Consider the following 23,516-nt stretch of genomic DNA (forward strand, 5'->3'; position numbering starts at 1 on the left):
AACATTCAAAATGCTGAAAATCGGGAGGTATCATTTTATGGGGGCTATTTCAAAACGTGGACTTATCAATACCAAACACCCTAGGAGCGATAGAAACTTCTATATCAAAGTATAAAGCTCTATCTTAACTAATAACAAGTGAGCCAAGGCTATAGTCGGGTTGGGGCCGACTATGTAATACCCTACACCACTACCCCCGTTCATAAGCTTTTGACTAATAAAATTCGAAATATTAAAATTGGGATAGCTTAGCGCCTTTGCTCTGAATATCTTCATTAACACAGGTCAATTTTTTTGAAACGCATTTAAGTGCATCGACAGTACAACCCAAATAAAAAATGGAAAAGTGGGATGTATGCCAACCATCAATAGGCTTCTTTCTCTGTTAGACCCCCATCAACCCCCAAAACTTCGTGAGGATCTGATCAAAATTTCGTAGTGTGATTGCACAAAAATGGAAAAAGGGATGTATTACCGACTATTGCGATATATCTGTTGTTTGACCACCTATGACAACCTACTTAACATCGTTGTAAAGGTGATATTTTCTACTTTCCTTGCCAGGTTTTGCTTTCGATATACAGAAGGGAGATATTAACTTTGAAATAAAACGTTGGTCTTTTTTCCAAATATTTTTTTTCACATTCCGACCCCTGAATAATATACGCCCATTATCAAAAATCAAAGGGTTTTTTCCTCTGTGGGACCCCAATAACTCCCAAAATTTCGTGACGATCCAATTTAAATTGCGACCTGCAGCTTGATTTCCAAAAAAGTGGAAAAATTGATGTATTACCGACTATTGCGATATCTCCGTTATTTGGATACCTACGCCAACCTGCTTTACATCATTGTAATGATGGGATTTTTTACTTTCATTGTCAGACTTTGCTTTTGGAAAGTCCCGAACCAAAGCTGTGATATTCGTCACTATTATTAAAATCGCAAAAATGAAAAGTTGTGTTCTATTAGCGGCTATTGCGATATCTTCGTTGTTTGACCACCTGCGACAACCTACGTTGCAAAGTTGATATTTTCTACTTTCATTAGCAGGTTTTGATTTTGATATACCCCTTTTAGAAGCGGAGATATTCGCTTTGAAATAAAACGTTGACTTTTTCTCCAAATAAGTTTTTTCCCATTCCGACCCCTGAATATTATCCGACCATCACGAAAATCAATAGGCTTCTTTCTCTGTAGGATCCCCATTAACCCCCAAAATTTCGTGACAATCCGATCAAAATTGCGACCTGTAGCGTGATTACAAAAAAAAAAATGTAAAAATGGGATGTATTGCCGACTATTGTGATATCTCCGTTATGTGGCCACCTACTACAAGCTACTTTGCATCACTGTAAAGATGGGATTTTCTACTTTCATAGTCGGACTCTGTTTTTGGAAGATCCCCAACCGAAGCTGTGATATTCGTCATTGTTATTAAAATCACAAAAATAAAAAGTTGGGTTCTATTAGCGGCTATTGCGATATTTTCGTTGTTTGATCACCTACGAGAACCTACTTTACATCATTAGAAAGGCGATATTTTCTACTTTCATGGCCAGGTTCTGCTTTTGGTATACCTCATATTGAAGCTGAGATATTCGCTTAGGAAAAAAACGTTGTCTTTTTCTCCAAATAAGTTTTTTGCCCATTAGCACCCCTAAATATTATCCGACCATCACAAAAATCAATAGGCTTCTTCATCTGTGTGACCCCCATTAACCCTCAAAATTTCGTGACGATCCGATCAAAATTGCGACCTGTAGCGTGATTTCCAAAAAAGTGGAAAAATGGGGTGTATTACCGACTATTGCGAAATCTCCGTTATTTGGTCACCTACGCCGACCAAGTTTACATCGTTGTAAAAACGGGATCTTCTACTTTCATAGCCAGGCTTTGCTTTTGCAAAGTCCCCAACCAAAGCTGTGATAATCGTCATTATAATTAAAATCGCAAAAATGAAAAGTTGGGTTTTATTTGCAACTATTGTGATATCTTCGTTGTTTGATCACCTACGAGAACCTACTTGACATCATTAGAAAGGTGATATTTTCTACTTTTATGGTCAGGTTGCTTTTGGTATACCCCGTATAGAAGCTGAGATAGTCTCTTTGGAAAAAAACGTTGTCATTTTATCCACATAAGTTTTTTTGCCCATTCCGACCCCTAAATATTATCCGACCATCACCAAAATCAATAGGCTTCTTCCCCTCCGGGACCCCCATCATCAGCCGAAATTTCGTGACAATCCGATCAAAATTGCGACCTGTAGCGTGATTACAAGGTTTAGATGGACAGACGGACGGACGGACGGACGGACGGACTGACGGACGGACACACATAGCCAGATCGACTCAGCTCGTCGAGACATTCATTTTGGTATATATAAGTATGGGTCTACGACCATTATTTCGATGCGTTACAAACTTTTTGGCCAAAACCAACTTATAATACCCTCCCCACATAGTGGTGTAGGGTATAAAAAGTATCAGTCAGCTATGCCTACAAAAATATACCCTCAGCCTATGTGAATGTATTTTGTGTCTTTTCAGAATTTTGTGACCCTTTTTGGCCATTGGAACTTACCGACAAAACTGTGGATTAGGATTAAATTGGGGGAGGTACCTGAAGGAGTGGACCGATATGGCTCACCTTCGAACTTAAACTAAGTTTAGACAAAATATTACTGATCATCAGTTCGAGAGTTATTGTGCGCTCCAGCCAGACTGACGAACATTGCTAAATCGACTTTAAATTGTCTGAAACGGATTTCGTCAAACAGGCTTGGGGTCTAAAACCATTATTTCGATGAGGCAAAATTTAGCCGTATGAATGGTATATGCTAAGGGTATAAATAAAATCTCTTTAAATTATCAACAATCAACTTTTATTGATACTTATCATTCATAATTTTACGTTTTAATTTTACCGACATTTGTGGGTAACTCCAAAAATGAGTTAAAGAAATCCACTACTAGTGGTTAAAAACTTCCCTATCAAAATTTGTGGATATAGAATATAACGATATCACTCGATTTCGGGTATTTTCAAGTTTTTAGAATTAGCTACAATTTGGTATGTGGGATTCCCAGTTGTGAAAAATGCTATAGCATCATTTCCACTCTGATCTCTTCTTCTTTACTCTTTATTTTCTAATCGTAACTACAAAATTTTACAGCGGCCAAATTGGCATCTCACGATTTTATCACCGTTTTAAAATCTCCAGATATACAAATATCATTACGTTATTTTTTTAGAAAAATATTTGGTGTTTGCTGTAATCCCATACCATCATTAACATTACATACATATGTACATCATACATGCATACATTTGGAATGGCATGTGGAAACATACACATATGAATAAACAAGTAGGTCCATCTAAAGAAACGAGTAGTTTCTTGTTTTTATATTATTTTGTGCTCGTTCATACGAAACTACTCGATTAAAATGCAAAGCGAGAAAAAATATCAAACTGAAACACACACATGGGCACACGCAGATACCGCATAAACTACCATACTAAATATGCTTAAATGAGAACAAGGATATAAGAATAGCAACAACAACAACTACTACAACAATAATAATAATAACAACATTAGCAGTTGCAGCAACAAAGATATGACGAAAACACCAATGGCCCAACAGCCTCAGCAGCAGCAGCAGTTACAAAAATACGAAGAGAAAAAATAGAAGTTGTTTCGGTAAAAATTGCTACGACAATATATTTTAACATATAGCAAAGCTATACGACTTAACAGCCTCCTTAAATTATAACATCACACTGTTAAAGCTTTTATGTTGGCGATGGAAACAACATGAACAAAGCTTGTTATATGTGCGGTTCATGTGATGAGATGTAAATAATTTGTCTCTGAGAAATGATGTCTCTCCGGAAATTTTCTATGTGAAACAATTGATTGGACATTTCTCTGACTCTCATGAACATATGTTGTCAATACGCTCGCCAAAAAGCTTTCAAACATGTGACAACAAATATACAATGCACTTCAGAGTATGGTAAAGCTTTTGGCCAAGCCAACAAGCTTTTTTTCGTATTGCATTGGAATGCAGTTTTTGAAGGCCTTTGAAGCATAAAAGCTACGTATGTTAGGCCAGTTGTATAAGCAACGTTAAAGGTTTTGAAACACGAAAACGAAGCAACGCGCGAGAGTGCCGTTTTCCTTTTTTGTTTGATTTAAAATACCAAAAGAAAAAAAAGGAATCTCCAAAGAAAAAAGAATAGAAAGGAAGCAAGCAATAAAATATAGCAAAAGGGGAAAAGCTGAAATTTTTGGTTTTAATAAAAATTACCCAAACGGCGGAAACGGGAATAGAAATCCTTCCTCTACGCCATTGGGGAAAAAGTGATGGAAAAACGCGCGTGAAAAAATCGTGAAAAAAGCAAAAAATTATATGTATTAGCTTTCTTTGTGTGTGTTATTTTGTGCCCCCTCCCCACCTACTACCAAGTGCAGGTTGCAATACTTTGCAAAAAGAGAAAAAAAAAATATTTAAAAAAAATCGTTAATCGTTGTATTCTTGTTTTGAAAAGGATATACACATAATTTCTTGGCTTAAGTTTCGGTTTTTATTTTCGTTTTTTGCGTGAGTGCGTCTGTTCACAGAAAACCTTGGTGCCTTTACAATAACAACAACACAAAAGCAATTATATGCGTTCTACAACGTAAAAACGTAAACCGCAACAACAACAAAAACACAACAACAAATATTTGTTTTCTTCTTAACGAGAAGTGTTAATTCCCTGGATTGTTTCTTGTTAAGCCCAGGGAAGAAGACCAAGAAGAAAATATAAAATCAATAATTTCCAACAACACCAACAACGACGACAACAGCAACAACAGCAAGCATTAAAATACCCCAACCAAGCCAAAACGAGCAAACCCCACAACTAAAACCGCCCAAAGGCTGGTGGGCATGAAAAAAAGCCAAAAGCTAAAACTGCGACAAAAACAACGAAATCGGGACAAGAAAAACAAAACATTTGCCAGTAGACGACGGCGACGAAACGACGTCGTCAACTACGACAACAGCAACAACAACAAGGGCCACAGAAAACAAAAACCCAACAGCTAAAAGAGCAAAATTACCAACAACAACGAATTACAAGGAGAAGCAAATCTCTTTTCGCCTACCACCAAGACCCCAACTACGACGACGACGTCGGCAATTCGTTGTCGAACACCACTGTGAAATAATAACAATAAACATAGGAAAACATAGAAGATAACAACAAATTGTATTTTAAACAAAACTTTAGGAAGCCGAGCGCCGACCAAAAGGGAGTAGGACAAACGCAAAGACGTTAGACAGACAGAAAGACGACGGCTGAAGAACAGCCTAGTAGACACACACACAGAAAAGTTGATGTTATTGAGGCTTCTGGCTACACCACAAAAAGATTTACTTCGATTGTGAATAATTTATAAAGCAATAACACCAACAACTGCAGCAACAACAATAATAACATAAAAGATAATAACCAGGAAACATAATATTAAATGAAGCAGTAGAGGAGCAGACGAAGCCTATCACATTACCTCCAAACAGAACAATAAGGGACACGCAAACCAGCAAAGCAAACAAGCAACAAACTTTAATGACGAAACTAAGAAGAGAAGTAAAGGAATATAACATAAAAAGAGAGAATTAGAAACAGAGAGAGAATTATATTAAAGAACTTCTTGACAAGAAGCAAAAGGAAAAGAAGAAGAAGTGGCAGAACACTCATACGCAGTTGTTGGTTGGTTGATTGCTTGTTACGCACACACAAAATAACACTGGGAACATAAAGTACATTTATTGTGCGAGAGAGAGTCCAGTAGCCTTTTTTCCTCTCTGGGAGCATAAGCGCAGAGGAAACATAAAAATAATCACAGCAAAAATAAAAATAACAAAAAACAACGGAAAACTATAGCTTTGCATAGTGAGTGACCTTTAAACATTTGGTCACTACTACTACGAATACAACTACAACAACACCACAACTACTACTACACACACTTCTACTACAAAGACTACGACGAGTATAGGAGTGACAACTGGCCTAACCACCACTACTTCACACGAAAAGAAAATCGAAACTCTCCTTTAAGGATTAATCAACAGCTTATAACTCTAGACCACAAAGTCAAACAAAACTTATGGACAATGCCTACGTCTACTATAAGGTATTCTACTCGTATAACAAAAAAAAAATGGTTACCTCTTTTTGTAACTCAACATTGCCATCACCATCATTATTAGCATTATTCTCACTATGAACATGTTTGAGACGGCAACGTAATCATCCAACAATATTCAATTCATTCATCTTCTATCTATCTCCATTAAGCATCTCTCTAATGATGTTACAGATGATGATGGTGATGGTTCATCGTCATCGTCATCATCACCATCACCTTCGTTTATCGTTCATCATCACGAAAAAAATAGCAACAACAACAACAATCATTTTTCATCATCAGGACTACGACAAGTTACTTTTCTTTAACTGAACTAAACGAAAAAAGACTAACAGCATCATCTACGTCAAGATTTACAGCTAAGGAAATTCATTAAAAAATCAACAGCAACAATAACGACGAATTATGTAAAGAAAAAATATATTAACAAGCAAAAGGGAAAAATACACACACACACACTCACAACACAACTCATTCAAACTCAAAGAAATAATGAAAGAAATATTTTTCATTCACTACAGAATAGCACATTACACACACAGACTCATTTTATATTTCATATAATATATGCAACACACACACATATATAGAATGCAAACAATTGAGTATTACATAGTTATTATTGAAAAATTGAGTAAAACAAATAGAAATAATATTAAGATGATTTACAGTTATTGTTTCCGAAATTATTGATTTGTTAGATTGGCCACTCCTCTCGAACTAAAACAAATCTGTAACATACATTATATTCTTTTTTATATTCCTTTTAATTTCGTTTTTAGTATATTATAGACGTTTAGGGTATTGGAGTGAAATAGTTGTCTGTCCTCATTTTTTTCTATTCTATTTCTACTCTGTCCTTAAATTTGTGACAAATATCTTTGAATGACAATTATAGGATTAATTTTGTTAAAAAATCGCTTTTCCAGAGTTGAAAATTGTAAGCCTTGGAATGATTAGCATATTTGAACAAAATATTCGGTTTTTGGAAAGTAGACATCTTCAACGCTTTTCTTCGAAATAAAAGCGCTGAGATATTTCAAAATAATCAATGGGTAAATAATACCCAGTCCAGCATTGTTTTAGTGTTTCATGCATTTTGAGAGTGTTTCAGACCCCTAGAAAAGATTTCTACCAATTCCTCGTATTAAATTTAATTTTAATTCATTTATTTTCTTTGTAACAAAGCCAAAAGGCTATATTTAGTTACACAATACAATCTAAAATCTAAAACAATAAAGTGTAAATAAAACAAATTAAAAATTATCAGTCGGCTTTGCCGACAGAGATATACCCTCAGCCTGTGTATATTGAAACATTTTTTTCCCAAAAAAACATGTATTTAGGGACTTTTAAAAATTTTGGGCGTTTGAACTGACAAAAATGTTGATTAGGATTAAAGATCAAAAGTTTTGCGGAGGAGATACTAAAAAGAATGGATCTCCAGCCACTACATATGGTACCATAAGGGTTTTTTACAACTTCAGGGATGTTTGCTCAAGAAGTATGGACTTGCCCCTGAAACAACTTTTACCATCGCAAATGAGGCACCGAATGCAAGTTGCTTCAACAAAAATCAAAGTGATTCGAAAGCAGGTCTTAAAGTGAACATGTATCCGAAATTTTGAGTGGGAGGTACCGGATGGAGTGGACAATTATAGTCCATATTTGAACCTGATCTATATCTGGTAGATATATTAGGATGTGTAAAGTATGGACCAATTCGGCCACTCTCTTCAAGAGTTATCGTACGCACAATTTTTCCGAACATTTTTGAACTTTTGTGGGGGAGGTACCTGAAGGAGTGGACCGATATGGTTTATCTTCGAACTTAAACTATGTTTGGACAAAATATTGCTAAGGCCAAACTTTGGACCGAATTGGCAGACCTGTTCGAGAGTTATTTTGCCCTCCAAACTCCTCACACGGTGTCATAGGGGTTTTTTGCAACTTTCAGGCTATTTTCTCAGGAAGTATGGACTTGCCCTTGATGAAACTTATACCGTCATATGGAGGGCAGTGAATACAAGTTGCTAAAGCAAAAATCAAAGCGATTCGCGAGATGGTCCTAAACTGAACTTATCCGAAATTTTGTGTGGGAGGTACCCGAAGGAGTGGACCGATTGAGCCCATATTGGAACCTTATCTAAGTCTGGTACACGCTCCACGATGGGCAAAGTATGGACCAAATCGGTTACTCCCTTCAGGAGTTATAGTGCGCACAAATTTTCCGAACATTTTCGAACTTTTGTGGGGGAGGTACCGGAAGAAATGGACCGATATAGCCCATTTTCGAACTTAAACTAAGTTTGGGCAAAATATTACGAAAGCCAAAATTTGAACCGAATCGGTTCATCCCTTCGAGAGTTATCGTGCGCTCCAGCCAGCCAGACAGACAGACAGACAGACGGACGGACATTGCTCAATCGACTCCAAATTGTCTGTAACACATTTCGTCCAAACATACTTGGGGTCTAAAACCATTATTTCGATGAGGCACATTTTGTCCGTATGAAAGTGTATATACCCTTCATAGCCTAAAGGCTGAGGGTATAATTATAATTAAACAAGTAAAAAAGTATCAGTCGGCTTTGCTGACAGCCTGTGTATGGTAATACGTATTTTTAAGTTATTGACCACATATGCTCACATTTTGGTACATTCCAGAATTTTCCAACCACATTCGCTCTTAATTGGCATTTTGGTTTCTAATTTCCGCAGAGAATTGCCATTGTTTTCGCTATCGCAAGATTTTCAGTAACCGAAGATCTTACCTTAATTTCTAAGAATATCGGTGGTTATATGGATTTTGGGATTCCTTTTGGTTTGAGAACCTCCATGCTGAAAGTGGTTGAAATAGATCCACGTTTTAATGCTTATCGAGATATCGCCCTCTAATTTCAGTCCCATATTTCAAAAAGTTTTTAGTTGGATAAATCGTTGACCTCCATAAATTACACTTTATAAACCTTTTAATTGAAATTTGGTATACTGTAATAGGTCAAGGTATTTTATTATTTCTTTTAAATTATTTATCTCAATAGACACCACATAAGAAAAACTCCATCTAGGGCATCAAAATCTATAAAATATAGAAAAATTTGCATTATTGCTGAAATTCTGGTCAGTATCGGCTTAACTTTTGGGAGTTGAGCCAAATAACCATTTGCAAAAATCTTCCAAATAAAGTTCTCAACAATTCTTTAGAGCATTCTGAAACTCTAAAATGCTTACTTCATGTTGTTTCAGCGGTATTTTCATCATATCTTTTGCAACACGTATTTCAAACACAGTTCACACCAACACACAGTGGTCCCACTTGTATGGAAAAGAGTGCCAAAAATAGTTTTAATCGAGCTACCGCCTCCAAATTTTAAACGTAGGTTTTTAACAAGCCAAAAAGATAGAAACCCATTTTTCGTGGATGTATGTCCATATTTGGGTATAGCTCTTATAGAAAGGTACCGCTTTGTGGTATTTTCACGATTTTGGCCAAATTAACCAACCGATTTGGATGTTATTTTGCATTTTGGGTTCTGAGTGAATAAACTACCTCCTTGTTAAAAATATTCAATATAGGTCCACGTTTAGATATAGCCGTCATATAAATTTACCCTCAGATTTTCGGTATTTTGACAATTTTAGCGAAATTTTCCAACTGATTTGGCTGTAATTTGACATTTTGAGTTCTGAGTGAACCAAATACCTCCATGGAAAAAATGGTCAATATCGGTCTACGTTTAGGTATAGCCCCCATATAAACGTACCTCCCGATTTTCGAAATTTTTACAATTTTACCCACATTTTCCAACCGATTTGGCTGTAATTTTGCATTTTGAGTTCTGAGTGAGCAAAATACCTCCTTGCCAAAAATGTTCAGTATAGGTCCAGGTTTAGGCGTAGCTCGCATATAAACGTACCTCCCGATTTTCGGTATTTTGACGATTTTACGGGCGTGGCGTAAGAGGAATAACTGAGCGGGTGGCATATGGGGGCAGCTGGACTTTTTTAAATCGTAAACGAGAGACTTTACCCAGCATTCTAAAAAAAATTTCGAGACTCACTAATGCTCACAAAATTAGTAAAGCTCAACATAAATTAATAGCAATTATATTAAAAATAGCAGAAAAAGTCATTTATTAAGAATTTATTTTTAATGAAGTTAGAAAACGAATTATGAATTTGTTTTTTCGTAAAAATATTATCAATGTCCTTACCTACAAGTTTAATTTTGAAAATTGCACATTTACCTCTCCAATTTTTTCTAATTTTACTCATATCCTACGAATGCTTTGGGGATGTATTTTTCGTTTTTAAGGCCTCACATACAAATCACAACTTCTTCGACTTAACTTGGCGTAAAACCGCTGTAAATTTACAAAAATAAGGCTGGATGTTAACAATTTGATATGTTTAGAGAATATTTATTTCAACCGCAATAAAATTTGTCGCCATCAATTTTTCGATTTTTGTCCACGGGCGGAACCACTGTGCAACAGTTTATTCTCGCATTTCGGATTTCACTACATTATTGACATTTTTATTAAATCGTCGTTGAAAAATGTACTGAAAACAACGGCATAGAGGCATTTTACAACAATGACATGTTCTAAAGAGTTGTGTATTACATTCCAGGGTATATTTTTTTCCATAAAAAAAATTTTGGAATTTTTCCATATATATTGAAATTTGAGGCAATAAATGTAGTTTTTCGAGTTCATTATTTCTCCAAATATTTTATTCTTGTCCTTATCTACAAATTTGCTTCAGAGGTCAGAAGAAGATTCGCCTTGGTTTTAGAGATATAGCCCCGAATTTCTTTAAAAACTCAATATTTAACCATGTTTAGATGGGGTCATAAAATCCGAGCTGGATCTGACACAACACAACCCAACTAGGCTTTCTTGTCGTTTGGGTCTGTACTTTCAAAAAATCTTCAGTTCGAATTGTTTGTACAAGATCACCTTAAAAATGTTGCACAGTGTAATCATTAAAAAGAAGGCGTTTTACCCGGAGTCGGGCAATACAGACTACGATTCATGAACCAACCAAATCCTACTCGCAGCATTCTTTGAGACTACGAAACACATGTTTGGGCTTATAAGAAACCACTTGTTAAACTTGTAGCTAAGTCCTAGACAAGAAACTATAAGACCAAAAAACACCAAGCTTCTTGTTCCGACTGTATTTAATAGCTGTACGAAAAGAAGTTTTTGAACTCGGTGACATTAAAAACTTTTCTGGATGCCTTTTTTGCTATTCATTGGAACTAAAATTTAAATATTTTGTAAAAAATGAAAGTAAACTCATGAAAACTCGTCATTTGGATTGAGACGTTTATCTATCGACAGATCGAAATTGGGCTTCACAGTAAATATATTTTCCCCAAAATTTTTATTCTGGGAGTTTTCAGAATTTTGTGCCATTTTTAACGATTGTGGACGTTTCAAATAAATGCTTACGCTTTTCTAATAAATTTAATTTGGATTAAAGCACAAAAGGTTTTAAAATTTGCGGATAATGCGCTGAAGGTCGTGGCAAAATACTACTCAGTAATGTGGCAGACATTTCCTGAGTATTTCAGGCACGCCTTTCGGACTCCGCGATAAACTGTAGGTCCCATAATATTGAGCTAATATGAATCGGGGTGCACTCATTGATATGAGAGAAGACTCCCGTGTCCCTTCCGGGATGTTTGTGGAATAATTATTATTAATTATATCGATCCACTACTCCTGTTAAGGTCTGTTATCGAACGATGATAAATTGGTAATGTCTTGATGAAAAATTCAGGGTGCTTCATTGTTAGCAGAAAAAAATGAATTTCTTTTTTCACACACTTAATGGACGTGCGGAGTAAAACACTTGTGTTGGGAAAGCAGGTCATGTCGGGTTTTCTTCATTCACACTAGACAATAAAAATTGCAGCAATTCTTATTTGAATTGCAATTCTAATGTAACACAAAATGTTTTAGCTTTGCGATCCCAAAATTAGACTTCAGTGTAGCTCATTTGAGATAAAAATTTCAGTGACCTAGATACAAAAAAACGTTTTAGCATAACTCTCATTGGTACGTCCGAAATCTATCGCTTTCATATCCGTGTAAAACAAGAAAGCATATTAAGAAGTGCGTTGTCACTTTTGCCTGCCATTAAAAGTTCCCGCACCGATTGTATGGAAGTTTTCCATTGCAGTTATATATTTATTCTTGTTTTCTCATTAAGACAGGAAATCGCTCTTTAGTAAGGTGTTTTCTTTGCTGAAATTGAATATAATATTCAATATCGAATCATTAGATATAACACGGTGTGCCTTAACCAAATTTAAATGAAATGTGCTTACACTTGGGAAGTTTTTGCAGATTCTGAATCTACAATGCTCATAGATGAGAATTACCAAGGATCAAAAAAAAATCGCCGGAGGGATTTTCAAATAAATCGCGATTTAAGTTCACATTTTTAGGGGTTCTTTAGGTTGTTCTTCAATCTTGTGCATTGTCTTAATTTGAACTTCTATATCTCCAAAACGGTAAAACCTACGAAATTATCCTAAAGGTCAATCTTGTGGAGAATTTTCATAGCTACAACATTTTTTTAGGTCCATTTACATAGAACTCGCGGTTTCCAAGCAAAATCGTGGAAATCTAAAGAACCCCTAAAAATGTGAACTTAAATCGCGATTTATTTGAAAATCCCTCCGGCGATTTTTTTTGTTTCTTGATATTTCTCATCTATGAGCGTAGTAGTTTCAGAATCTGCAAAAACTTCCCAGGTGTAAGCACCTTCCATTTAAAATTAGTTAAGACGCACCGTGATAAGTCTGATACATAATTTTTTAGCTAATCGAGATATTTAAGGTTTTTTTACAGTGTTTTATTTAACTTGTTTTGATGTCCGTTTAGTTCAAATCTGGTCATTTATTTTTAACACAGTTGCAGTTGACCAATCCAACTAAAACTGCACACTTTTCAGATTTTGATGACAATACATGAATAAAAAACCAAAACCAATATGGGTCCATTTTTTTCTACTTCCCCCAATTAACGGTACCACCTGATTTCATTTTTGAGGATTTTGTCTTAATTTTTAGCCCGAATTGGCAGTAAATTGGCATTTGGAGTACTCAATGATCCAGGAATTTCCCCACTAAAAATTGTGGACAAGGTTTGGTATAGCCCCCATACAGCAGTACCACCTGATTTAATTCAAATCTAGTAACTCATTTTAACACAATTGACCAATCGAACTGAAACTTTGCACATTTTTCAGATCCGGATGAGAATGATATGAAACCAAAATCAATATGGGTCCATTTTTCCTATAGCCCCTATAGCGGTACCACCCGATTTAAGGTGTTTTTAGGATTTTGTCTTCATTTTTAGTCCGAATTGGCTGTAACTTGGCATTTGCAGTTCTCAATTTTACAGAAACTCCTCCACCAAAAATTGCGGACATGGGTCAGATTTACTAAAAAGTTAAAAATAAAAGACAAGTGAGCAAAGGCTATAGTCGGGACGGGGCCGACCATGTGATACCCTACACCACTACCCCTGTGCATAAGCTTTTCACTGGTAAACATTTCTTTTAGGGAATATAAACCGACAACCACCAAAAATAATATGCCTCTTTGTCTCTGGGACCCCCATAAGCAACCAAAATTTCGTGACCATCCGATCAAAATTACGACCTGTAGCTTGATTGCAAAAAAATAGAAGAATTGGATGCATTAACGACTATTGTGGTATCTCCCTTGTTTGACCACCTTCGCCAACCTGCTTTACACCAATGTAAAGGTAATATTTTCATCTTCCATTGACAGGCTTTGTCGTTGGAATACCCCTACTAGAAGCCAATATATTCACAACGAATAAAACTTTGAATTTGTCTCCAAATGAGTTTTCCCCATTCCGACCCCTAAATATTATCCGGCTATCACCAAAATCAATAGGCTTCTTCCTATGTGGGACCCGCATCAACTCCCAAAAAATTCGTGACGATCCGATTAAAATTGCGACCTGTAGCGTGATTACAAACAAATCGGAAAATGGGATGCATTACCGACTATTGCGATATCTCTGTTGTTTGAGCAGCTACGACAGCCTACTTTACACCGTTGTAAAGGTGATATTTTCTACTTTCCTTGCCAGGTTTTGCTTTTGATATACCTCTTAAAGAAACAGAGATATTGGCTTTGAAATAAAACGTTGACTTTTCTCCAAATAAGTGTTTGCCCATTCCGACCTCTAAATATTATCCGACCATCACCAAAACCAATAGGCTTCTTCATCTAAGAGACCCCCATTAACCCTGAAATTTTCGTGACGATCCGATCAATATTGCGACCTGTAGCGTGATTTCCAAAAAAATAGAAAAATGGGATGTATTACCGACTATTGCGATATCTCCGTTATTTGGTTACCTACGCCTACCTACTTTGCATCATTGTAAAGACGGGATCTTCTGCTTTCATAGTTAGGCTTTGCTTTTGGACAATTTTCAACCAAAGCTGTGATATTTGTCAATATAATTAAAATCGCAAAAATGAAAATTGGGGTTTTATTTGCTACTATTGCGATATCTTCATTGTTTGATCACCTACGAGCACCTACTTTACATCATTAGAAAGGTGATATTTTCTGCTTTCATTGTCAGGTTTTGCTTTTGGTATACCCCATATAGAAGCTAAGATATTGGCTTTGGAAGAAAACGTTGTCTTTTTATCAACCCAAGTTTTTTGCCCTTTCCGACCCCTAAATATTATCCGACCATCCCCAAAATCAATAGGCTTCTTCCCCTCCGGGACCCCCATCAACATCCAAAATTTCGTAACGATCCGATCAAAATTGCGGCCTGTAGCGTGATTACAAGGTTTAGATGGACAGACGGACAGACGGACAGACGGACGGACGGACACACATAACCAGATCGACTCAGCTCGTCGAGACATTCATTTTGATATATATAAGTATGGGTCTACGACCATTATTTCGATGCGTTACAAACTGTTTGGCCAAAACCAACTTATAATACCCTCCCCACATAGTGGTGTAGGGTATAATAATTAAAAATTTAAGTTTCAGTGTTTTATTTATAAATGCACTTAAAATTAGAAAATACTTTCGCTTAGCCTCAATAAGTATATTCTTTTACATGATGGAATCTCTCAAATAAAACGCTTGCATTTAAATTAAAAATAGTGCCAAAATGAAACGACAAGCGTTTTATGTATTTGAGAGATTCCATTATGTGGAAGAATATACTTATTGAGGCTAAGCGACAAATTATTTTCTAGTTTTAAGTGAATTTATAAATAAAACACTGAAACTTAATTTTTTAATTATCTTTTATTAATTTAAATAAACAGCAGGACGATAAACAGCAGATCCCATATCATTGAGCTAATATGCATCGGGATGCACTCATTGCCATGAGATAAGTGTCCCTTGTTCCTTCTGGGATGTTTGTGGAACAATTATATAATAATGTATTGGATTCTATTTAGGTTACTTCCCTTCCTAATCGCGACACATGAGATTCCTTTTAGTAACTCTTCCAATGAGTTTAAATACACTGTGCAACACTGAAAATGCAAACAACTTCTAGTATGCATTTTTTGAAAGTACATATTTAGACTACAAATAGCCTAGTAGGGGTTTGTCCTGTCAGATCCAGTTCTGATTTTATGGCCTCATCTAAACCGGGCTAAATCTACGCTTTTTTGCATTTATCAGGCCTTTATCTCAGATACGAATAGGAATTTGGCCTTGCTGTCTTCAGTAATATTTTAGTCCTAAACCAGTAGAACTTATCTTTCAAAAAACCACATAAGAAAATCTACATCTAGGGCATCAAAATCTATAAAATATAGAAAATTTTACGCAATTGCTGAAATTCTGGTCAGAATCGGCTAAACTATAGGGATTTGAACCGAGTAACCTATTGCAAAAATCTTCCAAATTAAGTTCTCAACAATTCTTTAGAACATTCTGAAACTCTAAAATGCTTATTTCATGTTGTTTCAGCGGTATTTTGCATCATATCTTTTACAACAGGTATTTCAAACACAGTTCACACCAACAGTTTATTCTCGCATTTCGGATTTCACTACATTCTTTACATTTTTATTAAATCGCCGTTGAAAAATGTACTGAAAACAACGGCATAGAGGCATTTTACAACAATGACATGTTCTGAAGAGTTGTGTATTACATTCCAGGGAATATTTTTCCGAAAGAAAGTATTCAGAAAAAATTAACGGTTTTGGAGATACGGTGCGAAATGTATAAAAATTGTGGAATTTTTGCATATATTTTGAAATTTGAGGCAATAAATGTAGTTTTTCGAGTTCATTATTTCTCCAAATAGTTTATTCTTGTCCTTATCTACAAATTTGCTTCAGAGGTCAGAAGAAGATTAGCATTGGTTTCAGAGATATAGCCCCGAATTTCTTAAAAAACTCAATATTTAACCATGTTTAGATGGAGCCATAAAATTCGAGCTGGATCTGACACAACAAAACCCAACTAGGGTTTCTTGTCGTTTGGGTCTGTACTTTCAAAAAATCCTCAGTTCGAATTGTTTGCACAAGATCACCTTAAAAATGTTGCACAGTGATATTCTCAATCTTATTATAATTAAGACAGACGTACTCTTGGGGATACTTCTTCCTCATTATATCTTCCCAATTCTATAATTTCTAAAAGGACACTTTGAACTATTCATTGGAAATATTGATTAAAAACTTTTTAGTAGCATCCTATGTGGTACATAGCCTATACTACATTCAGAAGATGCTCTGAAATTTTTAGGAATCTCTTCTCTTCAGCAATTTTTTGAACCACTCTCAAGAAGCGTGGGAACATTACATCTAATATACATCCTCCTGCAAAATTGGGAAAACATTGTAGATATTTTTGTAATGCAGAATTCCATAACCAACATTTTTGGTATCATTACTTACTTCCATTCGTAGATGATTGATAATGCCCAAAATGTTTGTCCTCATAAAATTGATATTTTATAAAACAGTTTTCATTTTCTAACGTATTTTACATCTCCTGTAAACGTATGGTTTTTTGAGTTACGTCTTTGGGCATTTCAGGTGACGATTTGAAAGAAGTTTAAAGATGTGCAAAGCTTCGTAAGTAGTAGGTGCCGGCAGGGTTTTTAGAGCTATTGTTTCACTATCTCAGAGAGTATGAACTTGATTTTAAAGAAAATTGTACCATCGTATTAGGACCAGCGGACACAATATGCTTCATAATTTCAGACGGATCTGAAACATGCCCATTAACTGCAATTTTGCGAAAATATGTTGTGTGGGGTATTCGGGTACATCAGAACAAGGAACAGATATAATCTAAATTCGAATCTAATCTATGTCTGGAACTTTCTTTAATATTTTCACATTATATTTTTTATCCGTAACTTTTCACCTGACAAAAAAATATTATGGAAAGAAACAACTATGCCATAGTTATTGGAAATACATATTTACCTATTCAAAAAATCTCATCCTCTGACAATTATTCGTTCTATTGCGTAAGCTTTAGCCAAAGCGTCATTTCAGCGGAGATATGTGAGATATAAACAGTTGATTCAAGATGTTTGCTATCTGGAACATTAACGTTGTGAAGACTTGTGATTTAATTATACGAGACAATTGTCAAAATTGCTTCCTACATTTTTTAAAACACGTGGCCCTTAGCTCTTTTCTTGATGGGATTATTATTGCTGAATCTGGTTAATTTTAGAGATTTTGTGCATCGTAACTTTGCAGCACCATGTTCTATTTGCGGTAAACCAAAAGCCCTAATCTGGTAGTCGTAAAATTCAAATTATGCACCTAAAATAATAGTGAACATAAAAACTATATTTAAACTTTGGTAGATAACTCTTACAACTTCGACATCATGTACTTTTATGTACAACCGAGTTTATGTTTATTTAACCCTTGGCTATAAAAACGCCAACTGGAATACATCATAAATATGTAGGTTATAAACTGAAATACGCACTGAAATGGGATGAATGGGATGACATAAAATCGTGCAGACTAAATGATAATCGTCAATATAAAAATAAATGGCATCATCGCCATCAAAAATCAAACATTAAAGTTATTGGCATCATTGCGGCATTAAGAAACGAGAAAACGAGATTAAATAAAAAAGAAGCAATGAAGACGCAAATAGGTTTATTTTACGCACATTGTTTGAACGAAACAATGCAAATATTTATCCACTCAATATTAAAGGCGTACGCGTCATAAACAGGGAACAGTGTAGGAGGGATAAACGAATAATGCCATGGAATTTGGATAAAGCCGGTTTGTCGAAGGGGAAACATTTTATTCAAAGACCAGTCGTTTTATATAAGGAATATTACAGAACGGCTCCATCTATATCAAACGAACCCACTGGATCGAAATCCACGGGAACCCAAGAGATCGAAAAAAACAATATATTGCTCCTATAGACCTTTACTGAAAGAAGGGGTGCTTCTATAGGACCGTTCTGAAAAAAGAGGGCTTCTATAGACCCCTTCTGAAAGAAAGGGTGCTTCCGGAGATCGTTTCTGAAAGAAAGAGTGCTTCCAGGAGCAGCTTCCAGAGACCCTTTCTAAAAGAAAGGGTGCTTCCAGAGATCCTTTCTGAAAGAAAGGCTGCTTCCAGAGACCCTTTCTGAATGAAAGGATGCTTCCAGAGACCCTTTCTGAAGGAAAGGCTGCTTCCAGAGACCCTTTCTGGAGGAAAGGGTGCTTTTGCAGGCCCCTTGTGAAAAAATGGGAGCTTCTTAGACCTGTTCTGAGAGAATGTGATCTTCTGCAGACACCTTCTGAAAGAAAGGGTGCTTCCAGAGACCCTTTCTCAAACAATGGGTGCTTCCAGAGACCCTTTCTCAAAGAAAGGGTGCTTCCAGTGACCCTTTCTGAAAGAAAGGCAGCTTCCAGAGACCTTTCTAAAAGAAAGGGTGCTTCCAGAGACCCTTTCTGTAGGAAACGGTGCTTCAAGAGATCCCTTCAGAAAGAATGGGTACTACCAGAGACACTTTGTGAAAAAGGGGGCTTCCAAAGACCCTTTCTGAAAGAAATGGTGTTTCCAGAGACCCTTTCAGAAAGAAAGGGTGCTTCCAGAGACCTTTTCAGAAAGAAAGGGTGCTTCCAGAGACCCTTTTAGAAAGAAAGGGTGCTTCCAGAGACCCTTCGTGAAAGAACGGGTGCTTCCTGTAACCCTTTCGTTCAGAAAGGGTTCTTCCAGAGACCCTTTTTTTAAAAAAAAAAAGGTGCTTCCAGAGACCGCTTCTAAAATAATGGGTGCTTCCAGAGAGCCTTTCTGAAAAATGAGGTGCTTTCAAAGACCAAAGACTTTCCCTTTCGAAAAGGTTGCTTCCAGAGACCCTTTGTTAAAAAAGGTTGCTTCCAGAGACCCTTTCTGAAAAATGAGGTGCTTCCAGAGACCCTTTCGGAAAGAAGGGTGCTTCCAAAGACCATTTCTGTAAGAAAGGTTGCTTCCAGAGGCCTATTCTAAAGGAGAGGTTGCTTCTAGAACCCTTTCTGCACGAAAGGTTGCTTCCAGAGACCCTTTCTGAAAGAAAGATTGTTTTTTTCATAAATGAGGAAACATGATCATCCTTCAAAAATTTATAATCTTCAGCTAACAGACCGGAACCTTAATAGTAATCCCTTTCTGTAATATGAATCTAAGCCCCCATTAGACTAGACACTTAAAGCTTATAATAATTTGAATGAAAAAATACCCTTCAAATAAAATAACATCAGACTAGGTAACGCAAAATGAAAATCTTTAAAACCGAACCGACATTTTTACTTTAAAGTAATGACAGACAGATTTTCATAAAGCAGGCAAAAAGAAAACACAGAAGTCTACGACAACGAAATATGAGAAGACATGCTTGAACATATTCAGCTTCTGCCATTGTTGCTTTATCCACATTGTTATTAATTTTCACATTGGGATGGAGGTGTAGGGCGCTCAACTTGAAATATAATACAATGACAACATGCAGGGACATGGCATAGTCAGCTATTCAGAACAAAAGAGATAATGTAAGAACAACACGTAAACACATCAACTTCGTAGCTTAAAGCCAACAAGCCAAAGCAAAGCAAATGGCATTTGCCCACAGACAATATTAACATAGTCATACATGGAGACAAGCAAGAAGAAGAAAAAAAAAATATAAAGTGAACGAAAAAAATATTCACAGAAACATGCCTGGATGTTGAACATCTTTGAAACTTTGATCTCAAAAGTGTGTCTGTGTGCTTAGAACATGCATTAAAAAATTTGTTTAGGCGTTTTGTATTTCGCAACTTCATCATTGACATACGCACACACCCATATACACATACATCCATCTCTCTACGTGCATGAATTGTCCAAAAAAGCACGCATTGACACTTAACAACCTTCAACGCAACATAAAATAAAAAATTCCAACAACAACAACATCAACATAAATACCAACAACAAACTACATTGTTTTATGAATGCTGGCAGGCAGGCAGTCAGTACACTTAGAGGTCTGAACCAACGAACTAAGAAGAAATGTAACAAACAAATCTCCTCTCATAAAAACAGAAGAGACGCCAACATACAATAGCTCCTGCAGCAAAATAAACCAAGGCATTTAATGTACGTGCGTGTGTGTCTCGGTGCTGGGTTAAGGCTTAAAACCTTCTAAACATTCACTCACACAAACATACCTACATATTGTTTGTGGTACAATGTCCGTACAACCATCACACATTCACATTTTATTCCTAAAAATAGTCTATAAAAACGAGCTCAAATTTAACGAACGACATAACCAGCCTGCCGACCGACCGACCAACCATTTCATTGGTACAGAGCGCAAAAATACGTACAACATAAAATAAAAGCAACAACCATTGAAAGAAATTGTTTGTGCAAAATTACACTATATGTAGCCAAGTAAAGTGATATCTATTTTTGGTGGAAAGTGTGCCGATTGGAATATATTCTAGAATCTTTCTGAAGGAAATGATACTCTTATAGACCCCCTTCTGAAAGAAAAGGTGATTCTTTGAGTCTTTCAAAAAAAAGTGCCCTTCCAAACGAAAGGGTGCTCAATTCATATACCAGAGAAGTCTTCTTAAGGAAGACGGGAAGGATTCCTCATAAAATACCTGACGTCTTGCTTATGGAAGATCACAGATCTTACAAAGAGCCTTTCAATGTGGTCTTCTATTGGACATATGTTTCTTCTTCCCATAGAACTCCGGTAAGATAATAATAAGATCTTATGGTGATTCTGTAGACCCTTTCCAAAAGAGAGGGTGCTTCTTTAGACCCCTTCCAAACGAAAGGGTGCTCAATTCATATACCAGAGAAGTCTTCTTAAGGAAGACGGGAAGGATTCCTCATAAAATACCTGGCGTCTTGCTTATGGAAGATCACAGATCTTACATAGAGTCTTTCAATGTGGTCTTCTATTGGACATATGTATCTTCTTCCCATAGAACTCCGGTCTCATGGTCTTCTATTAGAATACCTCATGGTCTTCTATCAGAAAACTTCGTGGTCTTCTAAGAGAAGACCCCATGGACTTCTATAAGAAGACCTCATGGTCTTCTATATGAAGACCTCTTGATCTTATGATCTTCAATGAGAAGATCTCAGGGTCTTCTATGAGAAAACCTCATGGTCGTCTATAAGATGGCCCCATGGTTTTTTATGAGAAGTCCTCATGGTCTTCTATGAGAATACATACTTATCTTCTATGAGAAGACCTCATGGTGTTCTATAAGAAGACCTCATGGTCTTCTATGAGAAGACCTCATGGTCTTCTATGAGAAGATCTCAAGGTCTTCTATGAGAAGACCTCAGGGTCTTCTATGAGAAGACCTTAGGGTCTTCTATGAGAAGACCACATGGTCTTCCATAAGAAGACCTTAGGGTCTTCTATGAGAAGACATGGTCTTCCATAAGAAGACCTCATGGTTCTCTAAAAGAAGTCCTCATGGTCTTCTTTAAGAAGACCTCGTGGTTTCTTTATAAGACCTCATGTTCTCCTATGAGAAGACCTCATGGTCTTCTATGAGAACACTTCATGGTCTTCTATGAGAAGACCTCATGGTCTTCTTGTGTAAGACCAGAAGGTCTTCTCAGTATGTCTCACATTACGTCAGCGGAACGCCAGTGTTCATAGTGTTGCACAAAGACTTCTAATAAACCAGAGCAGTCTTCTTAAGGACGACGGGAACGATTTCTCATAAAATACATGAAGTCTTGCTTATGGAAGATCACAGATCTTACATAGAGTCTTTCAATGTGGTCTTCTATTGGACATATGTATCTTCTTCCCATAGAAATCCAGTAAGATCATAATAAGATCAAATGGTGTTCTTTGAGAAGACCACATTATCTCGTGGTCTTCTATAAGAAGACATCGTGGTCTTCTATGAGAAGATCTCGGGGTCTTCTACGAGAAGTCCTCATGGTCTTCTGTGAGAACTCCAAATGATTCTCAATAAGAAGACCTCATGGTATTCTATAAGAAGACCTCATGGTCTTCCATAAGAAGACCTCATGATCTTTTATTAGAAGACCTCATGGTCTTCTGTGAGAACTCCAAATGATTCTGAATAAGAAGACGTCATGGTCTTCTATAAGAAGACCTCGTGGACTTCTATAAGAAGACCTCGTGGACTTCTATAAGAACAATGAACGGAAACAAACAAAACGATTCCCGTACCAATCACACAAAGCCACAAACTTTTCAGCTTCTCTGAATCGTTTCATTCTCACAACCAAAACAAAAACACAAACTTTTCAACGTAAAAAGATAGAAACCGTACGATTGCTGAATTGTAACTTCGGCTATGCTTTGCTGAGTTGTTTCATTCACCACCGAAACATAAAGTATTTTTGGGAAACGTTTCCCGTGCGTATTGTCAATGACACACTCAGACACACGCACATGTGATTGCTTAACAACCCTATAAGTTAGCATCAGCATACCACAGTGAATTTTATCAACCACCAAACGTTTTTGATTTATTCACATGTGTTTAGTACTATTCCGTTTTCTATCTGCTCTTGTGCAGTTGAGTACTTTTCGCTTTTCGTTTTGTTCGCACTCACGAATATAAACAAAACAAAACTAAACAGCGAGCTTGGCCAACGAGGTTTATGTTTCGTTTTGTATTGTTCCTATGGAAAATACGAAACGAAACGATTGGAAATGCTATTTAAAGTATTTTAACGTACTCTGTATAAGAAGACCCCATGGACTTCTATAAGAAGACCTCATGGTCTTCT

General features: G+C 36.3%; 1 protein-coding gene across 9 annotated transcripts in view; it reads left to right on the forward strand.

Annotated features, from left to right (window-relative positions):
• brp (ELKS/RAB6-interacting/CAST family member bruchpilot) overlaps positions 1–23,516 on the forward strand; it is a 414,951-nt gene that overhangs the window by 227,559 nt on the left and 163,876 nt on the right. The window contains exon 1 of one of the 9 annotated variants that reach the window (XM_073956937.1): positions 4,123–6,196. The exons of the other annotated variants lie outside the window; for them this stretch is intronic. Within the exon in view, the coding sequence (XP_073813038.1) occupies positions 6,170–6,196 (27 nt within the window). The 5' untranslated portion in view covers positions 4,123–6,169. Of the gene's footprint in view, positions 1–4,122; positions 6,197–23,516 lie in introns of those variants that run through there. 9 annotated transcript variants of the gene reach the window in all.

The sequence above is a fragment of the Musca autumnalis genome, unplaced genomic scaffold (assembly GCF_047663935.1).
Source record: "Musca autumnalis isolate F117 unplaced genomic scaffold, ASM4766393v1 scaffold_5, whole genome shotgun sequence".
In the NCBI taxonomy this organism is placed as follows: domain Eukaryota; kingdom Metazoa; phylum Arthropoda; class Insecta; order Diptera; family Muscidae; genus Musca; species Musca autumnalis.